The sequence below is a fragment of the Psittacula echo genome (genome assembly GCF_963264785.1).
Source record: "Psittacula echo genome assembly, chromosome: 4".
Taxonomy (NCBI): domain Eukaryota; kingdom Metazoa; phylum Chordata; class Aves; order Psittaciformes; family Psittacidae; genus Psittacula; species Psittacula echo.
The window spans coordinates 38,193,166-38,221,096 of record NC_137738.1 but is presented as its reverse complement, the minus strand read 5'-3'; the positions used below and the strand labels follow the sequence as shown (position 1 = coordinate 38,221,096).

Sequence of the window (27,931 nt, the reverse complement as noted above, 5' to 3'; positions counted from 1 at the left end):
ACTTCCTTTTCTTTTGTTTCTGGGTGCTCCTAGGCGACCTACTGCTAGGTAAACACAAACACACGATGCTCCCTTAAATATCACAACTATTTTGTCCTTGCTTTTCCTTTTCATTAGATAGTTTCCTGAGACGCTGACTCTCCAGATATGGAAGATGAAGTTGAGCAGTCTGCTGACTTTGAAAATTAAGGGTCTGCTTTGCTCTCAGTAAGGACTACCAGTGCACTTCTGGAACACAGAACAGATCAGGACCCAGAGATGGTGACTGCACATGCTAATAACATGCATGGAATCCTGGGACCACAGAGGACTCAGCTTTTTCCATAATGCAGGACCCCACTTACCTTGTTACAGGAATATTGATGGAATACTGTGAGGTAAGAGTGAAAGCTCTTAGATATAATGGAGTTAAGGTGCTTGATACCAGTATTGAATACAGATAATTTTCCTGGCGTTATGCAGTAGTAGGGACAGTACTTAAATTTGCAGTACTGCAAAGAAGTCAGAACTTTGTATACTGGCACTTTTAATGGGTTTCAAATTTTAGTGCTTATTATTTATTGAGCAGCATGGATTCTTTCCTTCAAGTTTGTGCATGGAGATACTTTGCGAAAGAGGGAAGAGGTAATTCAGACTCGTTTTTGTAGAGAGTTTGTAAAAAGGTCTGCTTCCAAACCTGTGAGAGGTAAAGGCAGTGGTTTCTTGGCATCGTCTACTATAACTTCTTGGAGAGAAAGGCTCCACCAGCAAGCCTTGAAGCCGTTAGCATTTGAAATGACTTTCTTAACCTTGCAGAAAGGTCATATAAAAACATGTGCAGAAAATTCTGGTGGTGCCAGACAGTCACCAAGTCAGATTTGTGCAGTTAAAGAAAAATTAATACAATATTTTACTGCCCCCAGACTTGCTGGGGACATGTAGGTCTCTTGATTCTGTAGGTACACCATTACTGGGAATAGATACTTTCTGGTGCTTCTGTTTGGTGGTTTGAGATGTTTATGAACTTCTTAGTTGTGTGTGATAAGCCTGAGGGTTATCAGTGATTCACTACCAAATTTAAGAGCTGATTACTTCTCAGCAAATCCTAAGAGGTACTGCACATTTTGAGGCTTCATGCAAAAACTTACAGCTTTTTAGAGGAGGAAAAGAAGTCTGGGTGACTGAATTGTGACTATTTACTGTCAGAGTCTACCAATGTAGACAAATGGGCTCATATTCCACTAGTATCATCAGAACGTAGCGGTTCCTGTCTCTAATACCTGAAATCTTGAGAAGCATAGAACATCATGGCAAGATGTAATAGTACCTCTGCAGCACTCTTTCCAGTGTCCAGTGGCCTCAGGCCTGGGATGTCCTGAGCCAGTCTGGGGTGGTTTTGGTTTAGTTTGTATGCTTGCTTGCTTTTCTACATAAAATGGCCCTCATTAATTTTCTTCCATGAATTTAACTGGTTTTTGGCTCAAGTACAATTTTAGAGTCTACAGCAACCACTATCTGAAAACTCATTTGCACATTCAGTGCAGAAGTGCCCCATCTCAACCATTTTGAACTTGCCAGCTGGTATTTGTCTTTGATGCAGCAGATGAAGAATGACTATGCTGGTTCAGACTAAAGTTTTTAGTTTCATAACTGAACAGAGGCTGTGTAACAAACTAGCAGTGTTTACAACAGCTGCAGAGAGTCCTCTGAAGGAAACTTTTTAAAGAGTATCAGCATGAAACTTATGTGAATGGAATGAACAAAGCAATGTAATTTAAAGTTTCTTTTCTTAAGAAGGCAGTCTATGTATTTGCACTGTGCATCAATCATTCAACCTCTCCTTAGTAATCTTTGCCCTTGTTTGCTTATATTAACTCCTTTGTCTGAGCTGAAGCAGTCTCAAAGCCAATTAAATCTATATACCATAAATCAACATTTTGGTAGAGTCCAAAGTTAATGACTCCTTCGAGTAAAAAATATCAGTATAGCCTCAATATTGATTTAGCCCATCTGTCTTGCTGTTACCCACTCAGCACCCACATGGGCCAGCCCGTCTGTCCGTCAGCAAGTCAAGCAAGTTTTGAGTCAGTGACTGTGTCTCATCTGTTAATAAGATAACTGGGGGAAAACAAAAGGTAGCGTGGAAGCTGTTGTTAAGTGTTACTAATGGAGAAAGGAAGAACTAGAAACACTATGAAAATTCAGCTCAGAAGCGCATGAAGACCAATTGAGATTATTGCTATTGGATAGAAGAGGTGGAGATGTAAAGAATAGGACAGAAAGTCAGGGGAAGCCAGGCTTTGTTAGTTTTCTTTCTAGTGCGGTAACTTCCTTACTATCAGAGTGTACCTTTTTGACTAGAAACATTTGCAAACTACAAACAAAATATTTGCAAAAATTATTCAGCAAGTATTTTACAAAAATCTCAATTTACTAATAAATTCCTAAAATATTTTAGTTTATTTTCTCAGATTCTACAATGAAAGAAAACTTGTCTATGCACAGTTACACTTCTTTTGTTATAAGGTGAGATCTAGTTCTATCTGTAAGACAGTGTGGTTTTTAGATGAATGCTATATAGTGGAAACATATTATAAACTTGTCATTCAGCTATTCAGAAAAGCTGACTTTAGAAAAAATAGTTTAAATTTGTTCCTACTTTTGTTAAAACTTAATGGTTACTTATTTTTTAAAAGCCATATTACAAAACTGGACACTCTTGTCAGCCTCAGCATAGGCCTAAAACATGAAAAGGAAAGAAGTCACTCTGTCACAGAGCAGAACTAAACTGAGAAAAGGCTGTGGAACCAGAGCCAGACATACTCCTGCCAGAGTTGGGATTTATATTTGTACAATTTGAGGTTGGCACTTTTCACTGGTGATTTACATATTAAACAAAAAAAAAAAAATACAACCCAAAACTGACAAAAAAAAAAAACCAAAGCAAAACAAAAAAACCAACAACTTTTTGCCAGAACAGAGATTCAAAGAGGAAATAGTTGACAGGTTACCAGTGCAGTTCTTCTGGAAGTTGGGATTCTCTAGTGGGTGCCCTGGGATGCGGCACTGAAATCTGTGCTGCCAGAACTCAGGAAACCAGGGGTTGCGGGTGTTGGTGTCCAGGCGCAGCTTCAGATAGTAGTCATCAAATGACAAGACCTCTGGAGACTGCAGTTTGATAGTGATGCCTCCATTTGCTTCAGGTTCATAACCTTCAATGACTTCATCTCTGTCTGCCCAACCATCACTGAAAAGAGGCAAAAAAACACTTATTAAAGACAGGAAGCTTGTTTTGAAAAGGCAACCAGCCAAAGGCAGGCCAACACCCTCAGAAGCAAGTGATTTAGGGGAAATCTAAAGGTATATCTAAAAGGCAGAGAAGGAAAAAAGAAAGCACAGTGATGGAGACCTGTAATGACCAGTCTGACTGATTTCATCCAGAGTCCTCACTAACTCCTCTGGAATGATGAGGACTTATTCTTTTCTCTCTTGAAAAGGGTTTTGGGCATAGCTTCTGTTGTGTTGTCTTTGTGACTGAAAAGATTCTGCCTTATTTAGGCTGTCTTGTAAGGGGTTGGAAATGGAAAGAATTAATATTGATGGAAAGGAAATTATGGAACGAGCCAGGATCCTGAATGTTTTGCGGAAGAGATATCAGCATGCATGGATCATACAGCTAGAAGAGTAATTCAGATCAAACATTAAGTGAGAAATACACTGTGTTGGGAGCGAATGGAATAGGAATACACAATAAAGTTGACTAAACTGAAAAGAAAACCACATGTTATTCACACACTGCATGGGATGTGTGCTAACACACACTTCTTTTTTCTTTTTATTTTTTTTAACAAATAACGTTTTTCTATTTTACTTCTTTTTACTCATGTAAGAGATACTTTCAAAAACCTGAAGATAAAACTCTTTCATGACAACATTATTTTGTAGAAAGCCTATTTTAACAAGTTCAAACAAAGTCCATTGGACTTAGCATCTGAATTTTAATTTAGTATTTTTAACAAGAAGTCCATTGATTTAGTGTCATTCTTCAGTTCTTATTAGGATCCCCTAAGAACACTGCTATTACAGTCTAATTTAAGTGCAAATATAAGTTAGCTATTGCTTAATTTTAACATGCTAGACATGTCATGGGAAAAACAGATTATTCTGGCACTTCAGATCTAGCTCCATCCACTCAGAATCAAATCAGTGGTACTGCTGCAGTGAAAAGCAGACAGATAAAGCAGTTGTAGTGGCAAAGAGCTCAAGGAGAAAAATGTGACAGAGCACTAAGAGAGAAATCTCTGATTCACCCAAAAGAGGCTTGCATTCTGAATTTCAGACAGACTGAAAAAAGCCTCTTACACAGAAGAGTCATGGACTGCAGCACATAGCAGCTAAAGGCATTTATGAGACACTTAGCAGATGCCTGGGACTCCACATGGAAAACAGACAAGATTGAAGTAGCAAGCTCTGTCTTGGAAGTAGCAAGTCCTAGTCAAATAGGTGTAAAGTGACTGCATTGGGCACATGTGAGTCTTTGGTCCCTAGACACCAGACTGAACAGTTGCATGATTTAGCTGACAGTTATATAAACTGTTGCATCTGAGCTGTAGGCACCTAGAAGAAAACAGCAGGTCTCCATGGAAATCCTATGTACTGAATGTTTTCCATATGAGACTCACGACCCAGGCCTCTATTACAGGAAGTTATTTAAGACATGAGACATCGGCATCCTATCTAGTGATCCACAGATCCTGTTCAACATGGGCCCAGGGACTAACAAACCTATACTTCAGGATGGCATTACATGGCACCTTTGAGCCAGGATTTCTTCTTTGTTTTCACCTTCGCCAAGGCCTTGCAGTAGAAGTGCCCAGAATTTCTGGGCTTACAGATCACTGACCAGTATCTTCATATAGCCAAGCAGCATGAGATACACATGTATGCGTGTTGCATCTCACATGTGGTATGAGAGTGGAGAGCAGGGCTTGGCACAGAGAGTAGGTCAAAAGGAGGGAGGCAGCGATGTCAGCGATAGGACTCCTATTGCGGAACAGGGGTGGGCCTGATGTGGTATCCCAAAGTGACTCACTCCAAGAGGCAGTATCCTCTGGGTCACTTCTTCCCACAGCCATCAATGCAGGCTTATCCAGCACCTGCTTTTGTACCTGTATAGCCCAAATGATAACCACGTAGCCTCAGCACGACAGCTGCACCTGAACTGCAACACGAGTGCACATTATTCAAAAGCCACAACTTGTTCATCCCTGCTCCCTGCCCCAACAGACTTGAGTTTTGGAGAGAGAAAAAAGCCACAGCTCATCCTCTCTGCATCTCCCCACTTGTTAGTTGTCCATATGCTAAGAGCAACTAGTAAAATGTTCAGTGAACCCTGACTGCCTCATGATAGACCACAGTCTTGGCAACCATACAAAAGTAAAACCTCGAGAATGAAATTTGTGGTTTTCACATAATTCAAGCCATAAACTAGCACAAGAGAAAAAGACATCATATTTATTTCTTCTTATGTGGGAAAAACAGCAAGAGGTCACTCTAACAGCACAAGTAATTGAGTCTTAATTGCATGATTACTTCATTATTTGTCACAATGTTTATGGCTCACAAACTGTATACTCAAGCAGAAATATTAGTGAGTCAAAAAATTAAGTTAATCAGGCCACTTCTTGCAAGACTTTCTAGAAAGGAGCTAGTTTCTTTACTGCTTAAATTTCTACCAGCCAAATATTTGAGTGAATTATTTCCCATCCTCTGTAAGCTTGGCTTGGAAAATTGCCACATGCACTCTGAAGGCAAAGCACAGCAGCTCCACAAAGGCAAGAGAAAGTATATTTCAAGTTCTCTGAGAACAGCTGATAGAAAAGTTCCCCTAAATTGGAACACAGGTTCTCACCTAATGTTTCTTTGTCCCTTTCTGGCACCAAATGCTTTTTGTTCTCTTTTCAACTTCTTCAAATTGTTAAATATGTCTGATACATGAAATCCATTTTGCATACAGAGAAATGCAAAGAAAAGGCACTGGTATCAGAGAAAAAGTTCATATGTGTTGAAGTTCATATGGGAGATTTGCTCCACTTTCAGTAAGTCAAGGAAGCAAAAAGGAGTCCTCTGGTCTCTCAGGGGAGCCCTGCCATCCTGGCAGTTGCAGGCTGGCTGTGCTGAAAGCTGCCCTAAGGGGCTGTGCAGCTGTACCAGGAGCCATGGGAGGACTATTAGAGACCTAAATTCTTGTTATAATCTCTGCCCATATTCCTTTTTACTGTTTATATAAGAAAGAAGGGTTGTCTGGGAGCTGTGCATCCTTAGTGCCATATGGCTAAATGGATAGCGTTTCAGAAGACAATGTTAAAAAAAAAATCACATTTTTAATGCAGGGCAACAGCTCAATACTAAAGTCCAGATGACAGCGTGCGTGTCAGTGACGGAATCACAAGACCAATAGCTACTTAAATGGAAAAAATAAAATCTCATTTTAAAAAGCAGCGCATAATATTCCTTTGTTGTCAGAACTGAGTACTTTCCACCTACTTTCCTTCTTTTATCCTGCTGATTTGCAATAGCACCACACATACCATTTCTTGCAAAACTGCCTTTCTATGTGCCTTTCCCGCAGATTTCAGGAAGTGGCCAAAAATTATCACCCAATCTGCCCTCCCTGATGAGTGTCTGCTGTAGGTTTTGTGTGGCAGTCTGGCCTTGAAACGTGCCAGGTATCTTGTGCAACAGTTGATCTGAAGCTCTGTGAGGGGGCTTAAAGTGTGAAGACAGCAACAGTGAGGGAGGGAAAAGCACGTGGGTGTCAAACCAGCAACCACTCTGTTCACGCTTAGGAGAGAAAGAACTGCTTTTGTTATGTTTCTGTGGTGTTTGTCACAATCAAAATGGTCACTGATATTCCACAAGCTACTCTCAGTACAAGTCCCAGTCTGGTGGCTGACACTCATGATGCCAAATCCAAATTTCAGCATTCAATCACGAACAAAAATCAGGCAGAAAAAGAGAAAGCCCAGAGCTACCCCATCAAGCTTCCGAAGTCCTACTGCCCATTATCACAGGTAAAGTCTGAAGAAAAAGAAAAATAAAAAGCTATTTTTTTTTTTTAACCAGTTCACTATTCTGTTGAAGTGTGACAATGGACATCTCTGAATTGTGGCTTAAGTACCGTAGCTTCCCTGTGTTTCCTGACGTGCAGTCACATATGTTCTTGTGACTTGAAACACCAGGAGAAATCCAATGGGTTTCCAATTTCCTCTCTTCCAAACATGAACACTGTCAGCTGCTTTTTACAAGGGCTGATGAGACAACCAGCAATCAGGCTTTCTATTTTCATCTGCTCAGGTCTTAACTCTTAAACAGCAGCAGCTCTGCTCTGTTTCCCAGTACAGCACCCGGAGAATTAACATTCCAGATACTTTTTCCAAATAGGTAAACAAACATTAAAAAGTACACAGGGTATCATTCATGGGGACCACTTGCCCTGTGATTACTGTAGGAGGTGGCATCGTTTCACAAGTAAAAAAAATGAAATGTTTGTCAATCATGGACACTGACTGACAATTTGGTCCCTGCACCTTTGTAAGGTTTGATCTGACCACATGCTCCTTTGTGTGGAGAGCTGCAGGATCACATCGTTTTGCATTAGCTGAGGTAATGTTTTCTTAAGAAGTTTGCATTCATGATAAGACTTTTTTTTTTTTCTGCTGTATTGGCAAACTCATGAAATATAGAAAAGAAATTAAGATCAAAAAACCCTTTATAAATTCTATATATTCTATGCAATAATCCTTCTGCCTATGGTAGATACTCTTGTAATTGTAAAACCAAATAGATCAATCATATTAAAATAATTTCCTTTTTTTTTTTTTTTTTGGACAGGTTCTGTTCCTGCACTAGTAGGGTTTTTTTTCCACTTTGAAAACAATGTTACATATAGCCATACCTATGTAAATGGAAACACTTGTTCTGCACTTTCAACCTTCTCAGGAGTTCCCTGCAGATATCTCACTCAAGTAGGGTAACAGGGCACCAGGTGACCATAACTGTCACACAAAAGGATCAGAGCCTGTATTCTTGCCTTTCTCTCCTTTCCACAAAACTAAAGCCCATGTCAATATACCTGCCTTGTCATGTCGATACACATCCCCATAGAGCACATTTCTGAATGCTGCTTTACCATTGCTCTCAAGGCTGCCAGCTGGCCTGCTGTTATATTAAATTTCTATTAGACTTAAATATGAGGGTAGCATCACTCAAAGAATTCAAAATTCAATAATGTGTTATGCCATTTTGTTATATATGTCAATACATTCAATTTTAATGGCAATTATTATATGCTGGATTATGTAAATAAAGGGTTGGGCATTTTAATTGGAAAGTACTTTGTGCAAAACCATCTTGATGTATGGTGCTCAGCGACTGCTTATTTAGAAGCTCAGACACTGCTTATTTAGGGGCATTTCAAAATGTTACAAAACCCTAAATAATGATAAGTGGGGTTTAAATATTTATTATTTGGTTCTGATAAATGCCAGTGCTGTGGATTTCCAGAGCTGGTCAGACCTGGAAGCGTGCAAATGTTTTCTGTTTTTATACAAGTCTTTTCTGACAGCATTCCACTGGAATATCCAGCACGGACTCTCCTGCCTGCAAGCAGGAGTTGTACAACTGTGACAGCCTCCTGCCTGTTCTTCTGGCAGAATGGACAGAGCCTCAGGGCTCATCATAAGGCCAAACCAGAAAGTATCACTGTGACAGGCAAAATAATTTCATAGGCAGCTCAAGCAAAAAAATCAGTGTTGATACTTGATACAAGCACATGTGGCAGAACCAGGCCTGAAGTAATTCACAACAGTACTGTAGCTGACTGCTCAGCTGCTCTCTTTTGGGAGTACACTTTTAAAACAATTATTTCATCAGCCTGACATACTGGAAAAATAAACATGGTTAGCTTGTTGTAAAGGAGGATGGACCTATTCTCTGGCAACAAGGAGCTCTACCAAAGACATTCAGTGTCTGTATAATACATGCCTCAAGCACAAGATGCCATGTAAAGAAGATTGAAACTGTCCAGTATCCACAAGTCAGCACACAGCAAAGTAACTTTCATGTTTAGACCTGTGCATTATCAGTCAATCACAGCAGTCACTAGAGTCAGCTGCAAGGCGCCGACCATTACTGTTATTGAGCATTATTTCAAACATGAGAAACAAAAAGCCATTTTCATGTTTACTCAGCTAATGCACCAGTACTACATGTTTGCATTGAAAGGTAGGAGAGCTTTGCCAAACCATGAATTCCTAAAAAGCACAGCTTTACTTTTACATGTATGACAAGTCTTGGCAATCTTGAGATAAGTCCCATGGCTACAGATAAGCCTGTATCTCACTGCTAACAAGACCAGGCTGAAAGGATCTACACTGTTATGCTATAACCTGAGACTTGCTGAGCACTGACCAACCTCCTTAAAACCAGAAGAATCAGATTTGCTAGATTTTCTCAGCTGAAAGAAAAAATGAGAAAAAAATTAGTTTTGCTCCTGCAGACATGGATGGAGGTAAGTAGGAGTCATCACCTTCTCGAGGTGCCTGTCTTTTGCAGTAGGCATCACAAGGTACTGTGGGATTTTTACCTGTTCTATTTCCCCACAAGACTGAGCTGGGCTCAAATGTACCTGGAATTCCAGTCTCTAGATTTATCCTAGTTGTTTGCTTTCATAGGTCTGTCCTGACAAATCAGCTGAGAGCAGCATGGGAATATCAGCTCTGCACGCTGGAAACGGGAGGAGAAAACCACTGAAGCTCCTTCTGGGGGGGCAATGGAAAGTAAAAGAGAGAGAGAAGATTGCTGCCTTAACAGTCTCCCACACACACAAGAGAAGGAACAAGAGAAGCATTTGGTGCCAGACTGTGCAGTTACTGATTTTAGACTTACAAACCACACAGTGCTACTATGCCACTGTGGGTTGTAATCCTGCCATTATAGATTGAAGAGCATGTCAACCCTGGTCAGGGGTTAGGCTGGACAACACTAGAGAGCACCAGCGTGATTCAGGAAGAGAGAGTATGATTTATCAGTCAATCCAGCTCCCTTTGAGATAGCTACATGTACCCATCACGTTTTCAATTCTAATGTCCTACAGGAGGTGCTATCTTCTGAGACAAATTGGAAGATCAAGTTTAAAATAATTCCCAAGGCCACTTTCTACAAGCACTTTGTCATATTCCTTTGTAAATTTTCTGTTCTTGAGAGGTTCTCTTTCACAACTCCGCATATGCAATTTTTTGCTTCCCATCCATGACTACTGAAGGAACACAGTCACAGTAGCACATTAGTTCTTACATTTTACACAAGCACAAACTGCTGCTGAGGGCTTCCAAATTTTATTTAGTGAATCAGTGGATTTTTTTGAATGAGTGACACTCTGTGAAGAACCTAAGTTGACAAATGATAGGTCATTATGTTTCAAATGATTATCATTCACTTTTGTGTGAATTTTCAGACTTTTTGCACCATTCATTTAAAAAATGTAGATTATAACCTCACAGACCATGATGGATTGTATTTTGCAAATATGTATTTAGAAAGGTTTTAATTATCATATGCAGTGCGTATATTTGCATGCAATTTACATAATGCAATTTAACTGCCTATCATGCAGGCGTTATCTTGGGGAGTCTTTACTGTGAAGATTCTTGACACGTTTGGCATGTGCAGCTTTTTGTCAATGTAGTTGCTGCTTTTATGCAGGAAAGGTTTTACCATTCTCAAGGGTTCACAATGGTGCATATCTTGGAAAATCAGCAACCATACATATATTCCCTAAGGCAATAGCTGATTTTTCAAAAGTTGTACACTTGCTTTCACCCAAGAATAACAAGTGGATTGAATCCTTGCTCTGCATATTTGAAATTCACAACGTGAGACATCATGAAAGCTCAATATCTTTTCCAAATGAAAGCACATGTGTAGGGAACAAGGAGAGTATCCGATTTTTAAACAAACACTAACGAATAGGAAGCCTTAATCTTATCATTGTGCTTCATTTAAGGTGCTCCTGGGCTCCAATATGTGCAGCCAAATCCAAGATTTTTGACATCTTATTAATACACCCATATCTGAAAATAGAAAGGTTTATCTTTGCTTCTCTGTATGAGTTCCTGGTTGTTTTTTTTTTTATCCCTTGCTGTTTTTGTGCTGCAAATTAGGTGCAAGAATACTCTACTGAAGAATGAACACGGGTAGTAGGAGGCAGTTCCTGCCATGGAGAACTCAACTGCAGTCCCTTTTCAGAGAGGATCTTTAGAAAGAAATATTCTTGTTAAGACTTCTATTTTGCATGAAAGTCTCACTGAGCTCTTCTCTGTGGAACCATATAAAGGCATAAAGGAGAATAAAGTGCTTCCTACCTCTACCCCAGCCAACTGCAAACTACTCAAGTCTTGGGGTTGTATCTGAAGGACTGGAAAGATACCATGTAAAGAGGAAACAGGCTGGAAATAGGTGGAAAGGTACAGGTATACACGTAGGAAAGAGAACAGGTAAATACATGGCCCTCTCTGCTCCATGCCACTCTAGCAGACTTTGCTGGATGCTTGGATTTGAATTTGTTGCACTTCCTGAAAGATTAATTCATAGATGTGTTCCTTAACCACAAGCACAAAAAGAGACAGCACATTTCCTTTCTCCTCTCCTTATTTTGTTTGTTGTGGTGCTGAGGAACAGGAAAAGAGAGAAACACCTTAGAATCACATTTCCATCTCATCAGTGTGCTGAGCTCAAAAATACCTGGATTCAAGCCTTTAGATTTCTCCAATATGTTGTCTTTCATAGAACAGTCCACAATTTTCCTTCTGTGGCTTATATTCTTCTGCAATTCCCTCAAGCCATTCCTTATTGCAACCATTTCCTATGGTAATGCTTAAGAGAAATATACACAGAATTTATGGGCCTTTTCTCAAGGGAAATCATATTTCAAATATGCAAATCTAATGAGGACATCTTAAATCTTACACCAGGTTGCTATTACTGGTTGGTATATATCCTATTTCCACACCTGTGCAAGGTTTCTGGAATTTTATTTCCACATTCATGGTTGAAAACTGAATTTTTACACACATGTTTATGTAGGAAATGCTTATTTTTGTTTTGATAACCCTTCAATGAAACCATGTTTGCAGAGGAAGTGGTAGCCATAGGGAAGAGCTATCCATTCAATACTAAAGCATACTAACATGGGCTTCAAAACATCAGATTGAATAAAATGGATAACAAAAGGTTAAATATGATTGAAGTCGTGATAAAATCACAAATCCTGTGAAGCTATTAATCAAAGTTAATATGTAGTAGAAGAATATTTCCATAAACAGCCGTTTCTGTTTCTACCAAAGTGATTTTAAATTTGGCCATATCTGCCATTCTTTCTTTTTCATTTTCAGTGTTAATTGAACATTCAGATTGCTATGAATTTTTATGAATAAGATAATTTCCACTCAAATATTCTTTTTTGGTTTTCTTTTTTCACATTTTTAATTATGTATTGATATGTAAAATATCCAATTCATACTATGTCAGTGAGTCATCCAAGCACCTAAACTTTTCCAGTAAGAGAATCAAGTAATACTTTAAGGCTTTCATGGAATAAGTAAAGTAAAATCATTAGACTTCAGTAATCTACTAACACTGCATTTCATTGTGTCTGTAATGAACAGTTAATGAACCACTCAAAAACCAAGAAACCAATTAATAAACTGAATAATGGAATCACCTGAAAATTAAGCAATCTTTTGACAGTTACTGAACGTTAAAATAGGTGTCATGCATTGAATATTTTAATAATCTGCTTTCTTCAGGCAATAATATTATACTTGACCTACAGAAACAAATATAGACAATTTTAAAAATACATAGAAGTATTAGTGATTTACACTTCTGCACTTAATGCTGTCTTGAAGTCATAAAAGTTTATTCATGCAGCTACACAGATATGAAAAAAAAACCTAAGTACAATCATCTGCCTATCTAAACCAAACTTAGTTCAACATCATTCAGCTTGAAGAGCTGACTTATGTCACAGCAGAAGCTCTCCTTCTGTTTTCAGGTTTTTTGAGTGATTTTTAAGATCTCTTAAATAGAGACACGAAGTGGCGTTTTCTTAATGTTTCTGTTTCATAAACGCTATTACTATAGTCACCACAAACATGTAATACATATGAATATAGAAGAGAGAATGACCCTTCTGACAACAAACTGGTCCAATTGCCATTTCCTGATAATCAAAAAGAAAAGGAAATTCAAAGCCATGAAGAAGTTGACAAGTCCCTTGTCCTGGGTTCAGCTGTAACAGTTCTTTTTCTCCTTCTTACTAGCTGGTGCAGTGCTGTGTTTTCAACTTTAGTCTGAGACAGTGCTGATAACACACCAATGTTTTAGTTGTTGCTAAGTAATGCTTACTCCAATCAAGGACCTTCCAGTCTTTCATGTTGTGCCAGTGAGGAGGGGCACAAGAAGCCGAGAGGAAGCAGAGATAGGACACCTGACCTAAACTAGCCAAAGGGGTATTCCATACCACAGCACATCATGCCCAGTATATAAACTGAGGAGAGTGGACCAGAAGGCCCAGATCGCTGCTCAGGTCGGGCTGGGTATCGGTCAGCAGGTGGTGAGCAATTGTATTGTGCATCACTTGTGTTTATTGGGGTTTTTTTACCCTTCCCTTTTTAGTTTTATATTCTCTACCCTTGTTATTTCCCTTATCATTAGCAGTAGCAGTAGTTTTGTATTATACGTTAGTTGTTGGACTGTTCTTATCACAACCTGTGGTATCTACATTCTTTCAGTTCTCCTCCCCATCCTTCTGGGAGTCAAGGGGAAGAAAAGGGGAGCAATCAAGTAGCTGTTTGGTTCTGAGTTACTGGCTGGGCTTAAACCACAACACTCCAGTGCTGTTGTTTCCTTTACTCTATAGATGAATTATGTGAATTTATTATCAGTAAAAATACTGTTGTGGGACAAATGTAAGAACAGCAGTCTGAATCTTTGAATAGTTTGTATACAAGGACTGTTAGTTACAAAAAAAATAGAAAAGAGGAAGAAAGAAAAATGATGGAGAACACAAAGCCAGATAAAGAGCTCTATAGATTTTGCATATTACAACCTGTGACTTGTAAATGAAAGAAGATTGCACAGTTGCTACTACTCCCAGAGAAACCTGGGATGTGATTAAAAGCCGAACAGGCACAGTGCTTTCAGCTCCTTCCTACTGTCTTAGAATGGAAAATTGTTTTTCTAGGATGCCTTTTACCTTCTACTGATAGCCACCTGTGCTTAGTCCTCTACCTTCCTCTCTTCTTGACTCCTGGTGCATTAAATCCCTTTATTTCCCACCCCACTGAGAACTGAAGCAGCCGTAGGCTTAATGTACCCAAATAAAAGGAGTAGACACAGAAAATAGTCTTACAGTAGCCTGAGCCTTGAGGAACCAGCTATTCTACATGGAGCAAATGACTTATCCTTAGTGAATACCATGAGACAGAATCTGAATCCTCTAATTGTGATCTGGTAGCACTTACTTAGCTGAGGGGCAAAACAGGATAGATGAGATTGCTTAGCATTAGTAAATATTGGTCACTTAGAGAAAAAAAAGATTATGAGGATAATATCAAGGTGACTTTCATCATCAGTCATCACCTTCCCAGAAGGTCCATGGCAGGGACAGCATGCAACTGTTGGGAAAGAATGCAGGTGTGAAGATATTTGGAGAGGTTTTTAAGCAGGAAGAGTATATTAATATATAAATACAGATATATAAATATATTGGTGATACCATAATTTTCCAAATTACATTCTAACTAATGGAGAAGTGGGAGAAGGGAGGAAAAGTCATAAATTATAGGACAGTCAGTGCTATTTGAAATATAAGTAATCCATAATCTATGCTATGCAAACTAATCCTATTTCCAGTTTCAGAAAGGAAAAATACTTAACCCAGTGCCCCATTTAACTACATATAGGAAACAATGCTGATGGAAAGAACAGCAAGAAACCCATTTTTTATTTGCAATACCTTTATGAAATGCACCATTGTGTTTTTACTTAAAACAGACTAAAAGAGTAACAGCTCTTCACCAAATTAATCTTTATTTAAAATCAGACTCTGTTTACTTATTAATTAGAAACAGTCATGTATCTTGAAAATTTGTGCTGTGAACTTCACTCCGCGGTTGTTACTGGAGGAGGAGGGAGGAGGCAGGAGAGCTGAGCAGATATAAAATCTGTGCAGTAACTACAGAGGTAAGCCAAAGGGGAATATGCATAAACAGGAATGAACTCTGTTTGCCAGTTTCCATTCTGTGACACTAGTCCTCTAACTCTCCCATGCTGTGATAGAGGGTCAATGACTGTGTCCTGTACAGTGACTCCCATTACAACCAAGTAAGCCCTTATCATTCTGCCCTTTTCTCTTTCCCATCTGCTTGTTTGTTATCTTCCCAGTTATTTTTCAGTTCTACATTGCATGACTTCCACCTTTTCACACTGTCCAGCTAAATGGGACTTCATTTAATGAAAGACTCTAAATATTGCCATGATTTAAACGACAGAGAAACATAAAACTCCTTGCACGAAGAAAAAGACATTTTTATCAGCTACTATTTTTTTTATGAGACAGTATCTCCATATGCACAGCCAGTGATTGCATACATTTTAATCCCTAGTGAAACAGAAGAAAGAAGGATGCCACCAGATGTTAAAAAGTATTAGCTGTGAAAGGCTAGCATTGTGTTAATCGGAACTACATCATTTAGGTAGAGGAAAAACAGAACTGTCCCTGGAAGACTGACCCAGTACAAAGAATAAGATTCTACAGCAATGTTATTTATTTCCTCTGCTGCATTAGCATCAAGTTTATCTGTGCTACAAGACACGTGAAATCAAATACAATCTAAATTCCCAGTTGTGTTCTGAATAATATTTTCTAAAAGTAAATACTTGAAAGATTTTGGTTTGTTCAACCTGGAGAAGAGAAGGCTCCAGGAATATCTTAGCAGTACTTACAGGGGACCTACAAGAGATCTGGAGAGGGACTTTTTACAGGAGTATGTAGTGATAGGACACGGGCTAATGGCTTTAAGCTCAAAGCGGGTAGATTTAGCTTATATATTAGGAAAAAGTTCTTCACTATGAGGGTGGTGAGACACTGGTAGATGTTGCCCAGAGAACCTGTGGACACTCCATCCCTGGCAGAGTTCAAGGTCAGGTTGGATGGGGCTTTGAGCAACCTGGTCTAGTGGAAGGTGTCGCTGCTCGTGACAGTGGATTTGGAACTAGGTGATTTTTAAGATCCTTTGCAACCCAAACCACTCTATGATTCTGTGAAATACATCCATTTTCAAAATTAGAACTTGATCCAACATTGGTCAAGGAGATGCCTGAACTGCATTAAATAAAAACACTAGAATATCATTAAACTTTCACCTGGAAATCAGTTATGACTAGGAATCTATATTTTTGCACAGGGAATAGAAGGGAAACTGTGACTATGTTGTGATGATGGAACTAAAATATCACTCCCAAAAAAACAGCCTTCCGTCTATTATAGTCATATATATATATATATTATATACATGTGCCATGTAATTCTGTCAGCCAAAAAAGCAGAAAAATAAGAAAGGATTTTGGGAGAAAAAAGGAAACGCACTTAGTGGACAATGAATATTGGCTACTTCAGTTTTTACTACCTTGGTGGGGAAGTCCCTACCTCAGGACTCAAAATCCACAGGCATCAATGAATTCCAGCTTAGGACTATCTTTTCTAATATCCAAAGAGGGCAAGGCATGCCCTTGTTATGTGCCTGTCCAATCAATGGCTAGAAATAGCAAGGATTATTTTTCAGGGAAGGTTTGACAGAGAAGCATCTGATGGGAATTAGTTTAATAAGATAACCTTTTAAAATGGGATCTCGAGGAAATCCTTAGAGAAGAACAAACGAGTGTTAATTTGATGGCCTTCTCTGTAGAAACCTTTCTTCTCTTAAAAGAAAATAAAAATGAAAGTAGTGAAGTTCAGTAGGGACACAGATCCGTTTTGCTCTTTTTTGGGTTTTTCAAGATGAAATCCCAGAGACTAATTAACCCAGACTAGGAGGTTTTTGTTGTATTGAAATGTAAGCTCATTTGAAGCCACTGAATCCACACAACAGAAATGGAAACTGATACTGCTGTTCCTCTTTCCTCTCTGACACCACCTTTACCACTCATCAGGTCATCAACATAAACCCACCAATATTAGTTTACTCTGGTTACTAGCTGCTTTGCAAAGAACTTTATGTTTCCTCATTTATTAAAAGCAGAAGCAAAATCAGCAAAAATTAATAGTTTTTACTGCCTTGGAAACTGAGGTGAGGAAAGCTACCTATTGTACAACAGTAGCTTCTTCAGTGTCTAAGCTAACGCATAGTACAAAATGACATAATACTTCATCCTCAGAAGTGTTTTGTAGTGTTGAAGTGTTTATTGTTGGCTCTTCACATCTTATTCAGGCAGATTTTCCCTGTGACATTTACGTTACCGATAACCCAAATATTTGATGAGCAGAGACTATGAAATTGCAAGACATGTTTACAAATTAAGAGATATACAATATGCGACATTTTCAGAAAATTTTTAGAGTCTTCATGGCTTACATGTGACATTCTTTGAAGCTCTCTTTGGAACCATAAGCGTTACACAATTCTTTTTACTAAATGAAAATGAAGGTTCTGATACTGATGCATCCCAGAAAGACAGGACGCCAGGCTCTACTTAGCATGTGTTACTAAAACCCCAATAATTCAGCTTTTTAGTGGCAATTCCTTTGGGGCATGCATCTGAAACAGGCACTACTGTCCCAGCATTACAGAAAGACAGCAGTTTCCAACATTGCAAGAATGTCTGTGATAAAGAGTAATCGTATTTATTTTCCCAAGGTGAAAAGAAAAAGAAATAATTTCTTTTTTCTGTTTGAAAAAAAAAAAAAAAGGACTTTGGAACTAAAAGTGCATCTGAGCTCCAATGTCTTAAAATTATGGACAAAAATAAAACAAGGTGGAAACAGTATTAGTGATTGGTTTTACTCTTCAAAATACTGGGACTCACTACTGCATGATGGAAAGTTTATGCTGAAAAATTGCTGTTAATTTCAAACCTCACATTTACATAGAAATACAGCCAGAATTCTTCTCATTTGCCCCTCTTTACGTGGACTTGTCAGAAGCTTATACTCCCCTTAATGATCTCCCTCAGTATATTTTTATATTGTAATTTATTTACATGCAAAACAAATTTGAATCTTTCTTCTTGCTTCCTAGCATTATACATCCTTGACATTATTTGTCTGTTTGTTCTTTTCTGCATTTGATTTCTTTCTCCTATATCAGCAGCTATATTTGCAATGTCCTTCAATACTTTCTAGATGTCTGTGCGTCTCATCTTCGTTTCTCTTGAGGCAGATTTACACAGCAGCTAGTTTAGTCGTTTTACACTTGTTATTCTCTATCTTTATTCATGAATTTACTTCCTTCCTGCTATTTATTTTTTCTCATTGCAATTGTATAAGCCTTTTTTGAGTTCTCTGAACACACTAGCTCTCTCCTTCTATATGTGCTGTAATTTCCTTTCTTTGCACATTGTTCTTGCTTGGCTTACTGTCATATCCTTTCACTTGGCAGAAAACAAGAATGCTCAAACATCCAGGCTGAACAACACATACTCTTCATTATGCACAGCACCTTATTGATTTGCATTTCTTATATATATTTTGAAATAATTGCTCTTGTAATTTATACTGCAAGTTCCCAGAAGATAAAAAAAAAAAAAAAAAAAAAAAAAACAAAACCAAACTTCCCTTTGGAATTTCAGTATTTAATTTGAAATAATGAAAATCAGAATTAGTGCCTCTAATACATATTCGATTAATCTTCAGGCATATACGTATTACTTAGTACTTGAGGGGATGGGAATCCTGAACATACAGTAACTGTAGGAGCATTGCATGCTTTAAGTTAAATAAGTTTGCAAATACCTCCCTTGGTTTTGAGAGGAATTAGCAAATTTTTTTTTGTTATTTCTGCATATTTTTATATGTTTGAGTCTGTATTTCTATGCATCTGTATCTATCAAAAAAGAAAACTGGTTACATATTTACTGTAGTAATTTCTTTCAGAACAGCCCCTGTGCTCCCCAGCTACACAGAGATCTCACTGCTCACCCCAGCACTGCTCAATTCCTGTTAGCTCATTCAACACCTGCCTCGAACTTGGCAGGAATAGTCTAATGAGTGCCAGTACACATGCTGCCATGCCTCCCCTCTGTTCAAATGGATTTGCTCTTGGATGGGAGGTGGAAAGAAAAACTACTGGACATTACTTGTGGCAGTGTATCTCCAATATACAACATGCCACAACTGAAGATGCAGATTTTAATATCCTGCTCAGTTCTCATCCTTGTCAACTCAAAATATACACTAAATTGTTACCATGCATGCAGAGTGGTCTGGGTTCTTGAAATGGAAAAGATAAAAACTGAGATGACAAAATCAGCAAGACATGAGAGTATGGAAGTATATGTAATCTTAAAAAGCCAAGGGAAGAATACAGGCCAGTGCTACTTGTGGCATCATGAAAAATACCAGACAGGCGTACAAAAAGAGTGGAAAGCTGTACTGGGCAGTGTCAGGATGATTAAATGTCAAAAAAACACCCAGTCTTCATAGGAGATCAGTGATAAAAATACCACCTCATGAAGGTTGAAAATAGCAGAATAACCTTACAGGAATAAGTGTCCCACTTTCCTGAATGTGACCTGTAGGATGAATTACAAAATCTTAGCATAGAAATCTGAAGATTAGAAAGACAGCATGTAGCTATAAGTGAGTATGTACTGGACTAAGGATCTTAAAATACGTGACTGAGGAAAGTCACAGAATAAGTTCTAATCCATTTAATAAGCTTTAGATGTGAAAGGACAGCAGCAACAGGTAGAATATCTATAATGTGATGCTATATTTAAAAGTAGATGACATAAACAGAGCAAATTAAGAGATAATAACTCTCCACCAGCATTTTTGTTCCCTTATGACATAGAATTCAAAGACAGTTTGGCCCACTTAAAAAGATCCTAAAATCTTTATAAAGGTTGTAGCCATAAGTAAAAGGGAACAGATAATAAAAATAAAATGAAAAGCCTGGTAGTGTATTAAAATCAAATTTTTTCATTTCATGAATTCATAGTTAGAGTCATTCCATAGCTGTAGTTCAAGACATACAGTAATTGTGAGAGCACAGATATGCATATTTTTTCTTCTCCTAGTTTTTTATTCTCCTCCCGAGTGAGCTGACCTAGTCAGCTTAATACTCAGCCCCATTTCCTCCTTCAGATGAAACTTCCAAAGCCTGTGGAGTTTGTACCTGAAAGATCTTGCCTAATCCACTTCTGCTGCTTTTCACTGTCTCAGAGGTGCCTATGTTCATAAAACTAAAACAGTTTCCTGGAGGCTGGCAGGAGTTTGAAAAGACTCACCAAATTCCTAAGTATTGTATTAAGGAAGCAAAGTCTCACATTTTTAACCTGAAGACCACAGATTATAACCAACTGATGACTAAATCTGGAATTAAGGAATTTAAACTGCAGTTATATTATGTCTTCTCAGAAGAAATTCTAAGGGAAGGAAGACGGAGCACATCCTCTGAGAGGAGAGAAAATTACTATGTGTAATGATCTACTGTGCCCTGCCCAGACCTAGGAAGCGTTACATTAGGTTATGCAGTACTGCATATGTATGTACTCAATCTGAAATGTGAAATTGAATAGAAAGCACGCTTGGGAAGAAAGGCTTCCTGACAAACATTAAAACAGTCTGGAGTAAGTACTGAATGCGTGCATGTTGCCATTTATATATGCTAAGCTAAATGAATTTAAAACAGATAGAGCACCCACACAATTTTTTTCCAAGATGCTGGGGCACCATATGATTATTCATTTATTCTTCTTTATTAAATGGAACTAAATTCCCAGAAAGCAAATGTGTGAGATCGTGCTAGAGACAGCTTTAGTGTTCCTTCCACTCCCCCTCCCTTCGTTTATTCCAGGATACACTCTCACACCAGACCCTTTTCTGAAAAGTTGTAGTAACCACTTCACTGAGTGACGAAGGGAACCACTATGAGTTTCGAGACTGCACTAATCCATAGTCAAGGATAAAGCCTAGTCTGACAGCCCCAAGGACCAAGCAGAGCACAGCTGATATATGTAGCAATTCACTAAAATTTCTGGTACCTATATGATAATAAAACTGCCAACTACTCTGAAAAATAAAAGCAGCTGAATTTGAAGGTTCAGTTATACAAGTATTTATGTGGATTAAAGTCCTCCATAATGTGGAATATAATATAGAAAATAATGTAGAACTTGTCATCTGGGTCTCAAAGTTCAGAAGAAACTGAACTTTCAAGAACCTATTCCTGCAAGTTTGGTTGCAAGTACAGCAAAATAAGTGCTCTTCTCAGGCATGTCCAGATTATAAGCAGAATTGCAGACATGCAAATACTGCATCAGTTAATATTTACATTTCCAACCTGAAAAGGACAAAAATGTGTAACAGATATTGAAGCTGAACTACTTTACCAAGCCCTACTCAAAAATCAATAGCAAATATATCTTGCAATTGCTGGCTTAGAGAAAAAGGAGTTATTTCAGGGGGAAAAAAAAAAAAAAAACACCACAGAAAAAAAAACCCACCAAAAAAACCCAACATAGAGCAAGCATCCACAGGTCTAAGGTGACAAAATCCAGTCAGCTACGAGGCGGCACAACTATTAAAGGCCTGTTTCTAGTATTAATAAGCTTTTAAGGTCAATATGAGGTTTCATATGAAGCCAAGGTAAAGATTTTTTAGAACAGTGCTAATGTGTTAAGACAGTCAAGATTTTCAGATACTGTCCCTTGGTCTAATCAGGGTTTTGTAAATAACATGTTCATAAAGACCTCATAAAGACAAAATTGGCTGGATTTGACCTTTAAAAATCCAAGAGGTGTTAGCTGACTCAGAGTGTCATTTTTAACCACCAGGGATCTCATTTGCAGATGTTCTTATCATAGAGCATAGTAAACCAGAACTGTTAGATCCAAAGTTAGCAAAATATGCTTGGACTAGTAACATATGAAGAGGAAATCATGCATAGAAGGAAACGGTAGAGCAAAAGCCTCACATATATTTAGATGTGAGTAATGTTATTTCTGTTTTAATGTTATAAAAATTCAGGACGTCCACAGCTTAACAATGAAAGCTCGCCATCCAAATGCATCATAATAAAATCTTGATGTGACAACACTACAGGAATTATGACATTATTGTTATTTTCAATGCTGTATAGCTGAATCTGATAGCATCATACTGAAGCAAAGAAGGACATACCAAAACACAACCTTCCGGGCAAGCTGCAAAGTAAAGCAGGGATCTCAGAACCTGAGATGCATCCAACCTATTTCAAGCCCATGAAACACAAAGCATGCAAATAAACCATAATAACACTTGATTATAAAAATAATGGTCTACAGCCATATCAAAAAAATGCCACCTACAAGTAGTGGAAAACAAGTAATTTTCCATCACATTAAGTACTGAGAGAAAGCAGAATCCAAAGAAAAACATAGCAATGTATTTTCAATTTACAGAAAAAAAACCAACCCATCTTTTGATGCTCTTTTTTGTCTTTGATGGTCATTTCAACAAGGGTTTATGGAAAGAGTCTTTCCTGTTTAGTATGCTTGCCTGGGTATGTGTGCCTAGGGATTTCATGCAATGCGGTGTGTGTATAGATACACTATGTATGATCACAGCTAACTAGCAGAATATAAAAGTATAATAACTTCTGCTGAATTTATCAAGCTGGAATCACAGTGAAGTTCTTGTGATTACACACTTCAAAGGGTTTTCTGTCTGCACCTCCAAACAGTTTCACCAGATCACATGTGCATCAGTATTAGGATTAGGAACCAAGTTTGAGTTAACCCTTTGCTTTCTATTCAGGCTCTCATTTCTGACAATTGTCTCCTAAAGGCCAAGTTCATCTTCTCTCTGAAACAGATGCCAGTAATCTTCCCAGTCAACAAGGTCACATTTTGAGCAGCCTGAAATGAAAAATCTGGCAAATTGTCCAGATAAGGAAATTGAACAAAAATTAAGAAATAAACCAACCAAACCATCCAGACTTAACATGAGAAACCCGTACCAAACTGGCCATCATTGAAGAACACAGATTGCTTGAAATGTCTTATACTTTCTAATCCCACTGGTAACAGCTTCAAGCAAATCCTTTCACTCACCTAGTACATCCCAAGCACTTACTGAAACTTGGGCCGACATCTCTGTTTATCACTAAAATTGCCCGTAACTTGGAAAAATACCTGTGTGGATGGAAATTGTCTGCTGTTTACCTCCAGCTCTTATTTTGTTTTAAAATGTCGCCCAGATCAGTTCTGTAATTTCTACTATAACAGCTGCAGCAGATAGGCTCCCCTTCGCAAAAATTCTCTGATGATCTTCTGTTTGCCAGCTCTATCTTGAAATTTGTGAGGGTGTACAAAATTTTTACTAGACAGTTGTCTGAAAATATGCCAGTAGTTGATGCTTATGAAGTCTTTAAAGTAGGCAAGGGCCACAGAGGGCTCTTGTCCAACCCCCTGCTCAAAACAGTCAGCTCTGTCATCACTCCATGCTGAGGCCAAGTGTTGGAATTAGGGTTAGAGCTGGGAGTTCAAAAGAAGACCTCTTTGGCAGCTTAAAAGACTCCTTAATCCTAACAGTCACTGTTATTCACCTAAGACGGTATCTCTGCTTCTAGGGTTTGCTGGCACAAACATCTAAGAATTACACCCCCGTCTCCAAGGAAAAAAATTTCTAAATCAACAGCAAAATCAAGTCATTAATTAGATTACAAGTTCCTGAACACATCCCTGCCCCTTTCAGGATGCACAACTCAAATCCCACTCTGAAGACAGAATAGTCACTTTTGCAATGGTTAGGCTTAGGCAACAAAATTAACTTTTCAGTTACCTCTAAACCTTAAAAAGACCCCCCACCTCCCAGTTCTCAGATTTTGCAGGATACTAAAAGAACAGAAATTCTTATGTGAGGTCAACTTAAAATTGCTGTTCAAATCACAATGTTTTGTTTCAGTTTAAGTTTAAAATTTTTATTAATTTTTTCCTCCCTTTTAACTCAGACCAATTTTAAATAAAAATTCCTCTCAGATTCTAAAGACAGAAGTTTCATTTAGAAGACTCTTGAATTAAAGTAGTTCAGTATTTCATAGAGAACACATTTCCGTTAAAAAAATTAAAAATATTTGCTTTTATATCCTCAAACCAAACGTTATCTAATGGTGTATTTCAAATCTTCACAAATTTCTATGCATTTTTTTCCCCCAAAATGCCAGCTTCAGTATTAAAAATTAAGAAAACCACCTTCCAACGCTACTCATGTGTCTCTGTCATTTGCATAGTTATATAATATGAAGAGCAATGAGTTTACCTTCATAACACCCTTGCAAGATGCGGGGGGGTTAAGTTATTTCTCCTCTTAACAGAAGCTGAACTGAGACTTCAGAGGGTAAGACAGTAAGTACAGAGTAATTTAGATGCCCAATAGGGACAACTGGGACAAAATCTTTCAGACTACCTAGGTTTATTTTTTTTAATCTGTTCTATATGTGTTTTCCATTGATTTTTATTGCAACTGAATGCATTCAGCACTTGTGCAAATCACACTCCAAGGCTTCAAAGCCTGTCCACCTGCTGAAATCTAATACTAAATTACTTGCTCAGCATCACAGAAATGTGATGGAAGTGCAATGCTGTGGCAGAGAGGGATTTTTAAAAAAACTTTATCATAATTGGTGGCATTGAGCTGCCTTAAGTAACAGGCTCCCCCTTCTTCTCCTATTGTCCTCTGCTTTGTTTACTACTTCTGTGATATTTCAGTATTCCCTGAGGCAGAGTTATTCCTAACGGCATTTGCCTTCTGACACAGCTGTACTCATACCCAGAGGAGGTTTGCAGCATATACTAAATAAGGTTGTTTCTTATGGAGAAAGAGCCTTGTGGTTAAGTAATTTAATAGTGCTTCACTGCATTCTTAACTTCCAAGTGATTTACTTCATAACTTTAGGAATAAACTCTTGAAGTAGTTCTCTGTGTGTACATCTGTGTGTGTGTGCATGTGCGTATCATGGATGTCCTCTTCTTCCAGTTATTTCTGCTCTTTTTAAGAAAGTATTTCCCAGCAACCCCTTTTAATAGAATATAATAAGCTGTATGATATCTCCTCTTGTGAAACCATATCAGGCAAGAAATAAATTAAGGATTTGAATACAGCTTTGATGATTCATACATCTTTCTATTCTTGCACAGTCACGTTCCAGATCCTTTTCAGGATTTCATTATTTTTACACTGGTAAGGATCCGCATAACAAGAAATCAGGCTAAGTATATGCAAGCCAGCATAAATAGGTATATGATATTGAATATGTACATTTTGTCCCATATTCCATGGGGAATCCATTTGATCTGTAGATGTAATCATTGGGTGAACAACCTGAGTTTTGACAGCTCAAAAAATTAAAATGGAAAGCCCATGTACTATGAAAAGGTCTATCAGGATAAAATAATAACCTCTGCTCTTTGCTTAAAGTTTTGCATGAATGAAATACGTCCAGAGGTGCTGACAGATACTGATATGCTTGGGGGAAGATATAGGTGGCAGTTAGTCCCTACTTTGATGGGTAGCATCTGCCTGCTGGTGGGCAAGGAGCAGCTGTTGGACTTGGTTTTGCTTTGGCTTTATTCACTGGACAGACAGGTTGTGCCATACTAGCATTATTAATAAGTATTCTTATGTATTAATAAGTAAGTATTAATGAGCAAGTGCATTAATTTGGTCTTACATAACATTGTCATATATTGCCCCCCTAAGGCTTCTAACCCTGAATACACTGCCTACAGCCATATGCTCCCTATAAGAACACAGGTCCTACTTAATTGCATGTTCTCTCACTGGCTGGTAATGCCCTCTATGCTTCACGTCACTGAAATAAAATCCCCTATGCCATTGTGAGGTGAATGTTTATTGTTCCATGTTATCTAAGGGCATTTACCACACTCAGCTCAAATCATCTTTTTTGTTTCTTTGCTCATACCGTGAGACTACTCCAAAACTCTCAGCACTACACCGTAGACTGACTGCCATGAAGATGAAGAGTAAACTTTGAAAAAAAAGGTGAAATTAAATGGGAAAACAATGCTATGTGAAAGTAAAATGCAGGCCTTAAGCTTGGAACACTTAGTTTCATGTTCTGAGTTAGAAAACAAAATTCTCAAGGAAGCATATTTTTTTTTCCTAAAAATCTACTCAGTTTAGGAAAATATTGGTTCTAATTATCCATGTGAGAAAAACAGAAGAAAGAAAGTATTGCTTAGGCTGTAGCAATTAGGAAAAAAATGGTGTTGGGTTTTATTTGTTTTCTTCTTTTGACTTCCTTTTCATTGTTGAATTCTGATTCTCATTAGAAAAATTAAAAAATTATTTTCTTCAAAGTGTAGTAAAGGGAAAAAAAAGAAACACTATTCCAATCCTTTATGTAGGTTACATTCTTTTTTATCAAATTAGAGTTGATAACACGACAGGGACCTAGCACTTTCAGATCAAATCTGGCTACCACTGATGGTAATGAGCAGATTCTTCTTTTTAATAGGAGGCATGCATTGGAACACTCCCTGAGATTAGGAAGTTTGCTTTCAGATTTTTCTATACTGCAGCTTCTGATGCCTTACCACCATTTTCTGCTGCTTTATTTGCCCTTAATGAGTAATTTTATCTTTTTTATGAATGAGTGAAATGTTTGCTTTAGTAAATGACTACAAAATAGGTATTATGCTTAGGCTGATAAATGTGCACGAGAATTTTGCATACTCATACCAAACAATTACTAAGTAACAATGTCCAGAAATATTTTTCTCTTTCTCTGTACTGACTGCTACAGGCTGTTTTCATGACTTTGTTGCTATGTACTCCCACCTCCTTAGCACAAATTTAAAGCTGCTAGTCTTGACTCATAGTAATATTGTGAGAAGAAAATCAAATTCTAGCTGCTTTCATCAATACGAGGATATTTAAGGAAGGGATCTAACAGGATTACAGCTGATAAATAAACACCTTCGACATACTGCTTATGGCTATGATAAAGAAACTGATTCTCAGGTGAGATGTGCAAGTGAAATTGTTAAAAACCCACAAAACTTACTGCCTTTTTTTGGTGTGTTATCAACTAAAGTTAAAAAACCCCAAGCACTTTCTGCATGCTAAATGGTGACTATGTCAGTTTCCAGACACGGTAATCAGCTTCACAATTTCTTTTAACTTTTTCATAAGTAGAAATATTGACACTATCTGACAGTGTATTTAGCACATCTAACAGTGACAATATGCATTTGCTTTTTTATTATTATTATTTTAAGAAACATTCGAAGCTTTATTTGAAGATAAAATTTAGGGAAGGATCTGATTATCAGGTTGAAATGCTTATGTACCTCTCAGAACAGACCTTAAGTTTTTGGGTTTTGTTTTTTGTTTTTTTTTGCACACAGGCCTTTTCTTTTTCTTAAGATAATGGCCACAAACCCAGTCCAGCTTACAACAGTAACAAAATCCAGTAATTTAAATAGCCTATTGTCTAGCAAATAGGGTTCCTCCTATGTTTATCATTCAGTCTGTAGGATGGATTTTCAAAATAACACATGGAAAGTAAAGAGAAATTAAGCTATTGTGCTTCCACTAAAATCAGCAGGATTCAAAGAGCTAATACCTTGGACACTGCTTTGCAAACGTCATGATGAGACTCAATTGACT

The 27,931-nt window shown here is 37.9% G+C and overlaps 1 protein-coding gene across 2 annotated transcripts in view; it reads right to left on the bottom strand.

The window, feature by feature from the left end:
* GRM1 (glutamate metabotropic receptor 1) overlaps positions 1–27,931 on the bottom strand; it is a gene marked incomplete at its 5' end in the record, with an annotated part of 170,642 nt that overhangs the window by 61,719 nt on the left and 80,992 nt on the right. For both annotated transcript variants that reach the window (XM_080616429.1, XM_080616430.1), the window contains one exon: positions 2,991–3,226. In XM_080616429.1, the coding sequence (XP_080472555.1) occupies positions 2,991–3,226 (236 nt within the window). The remainder of the gene's footprint in view (positions 1–2,990; positions 3,227–27,931) is intronic.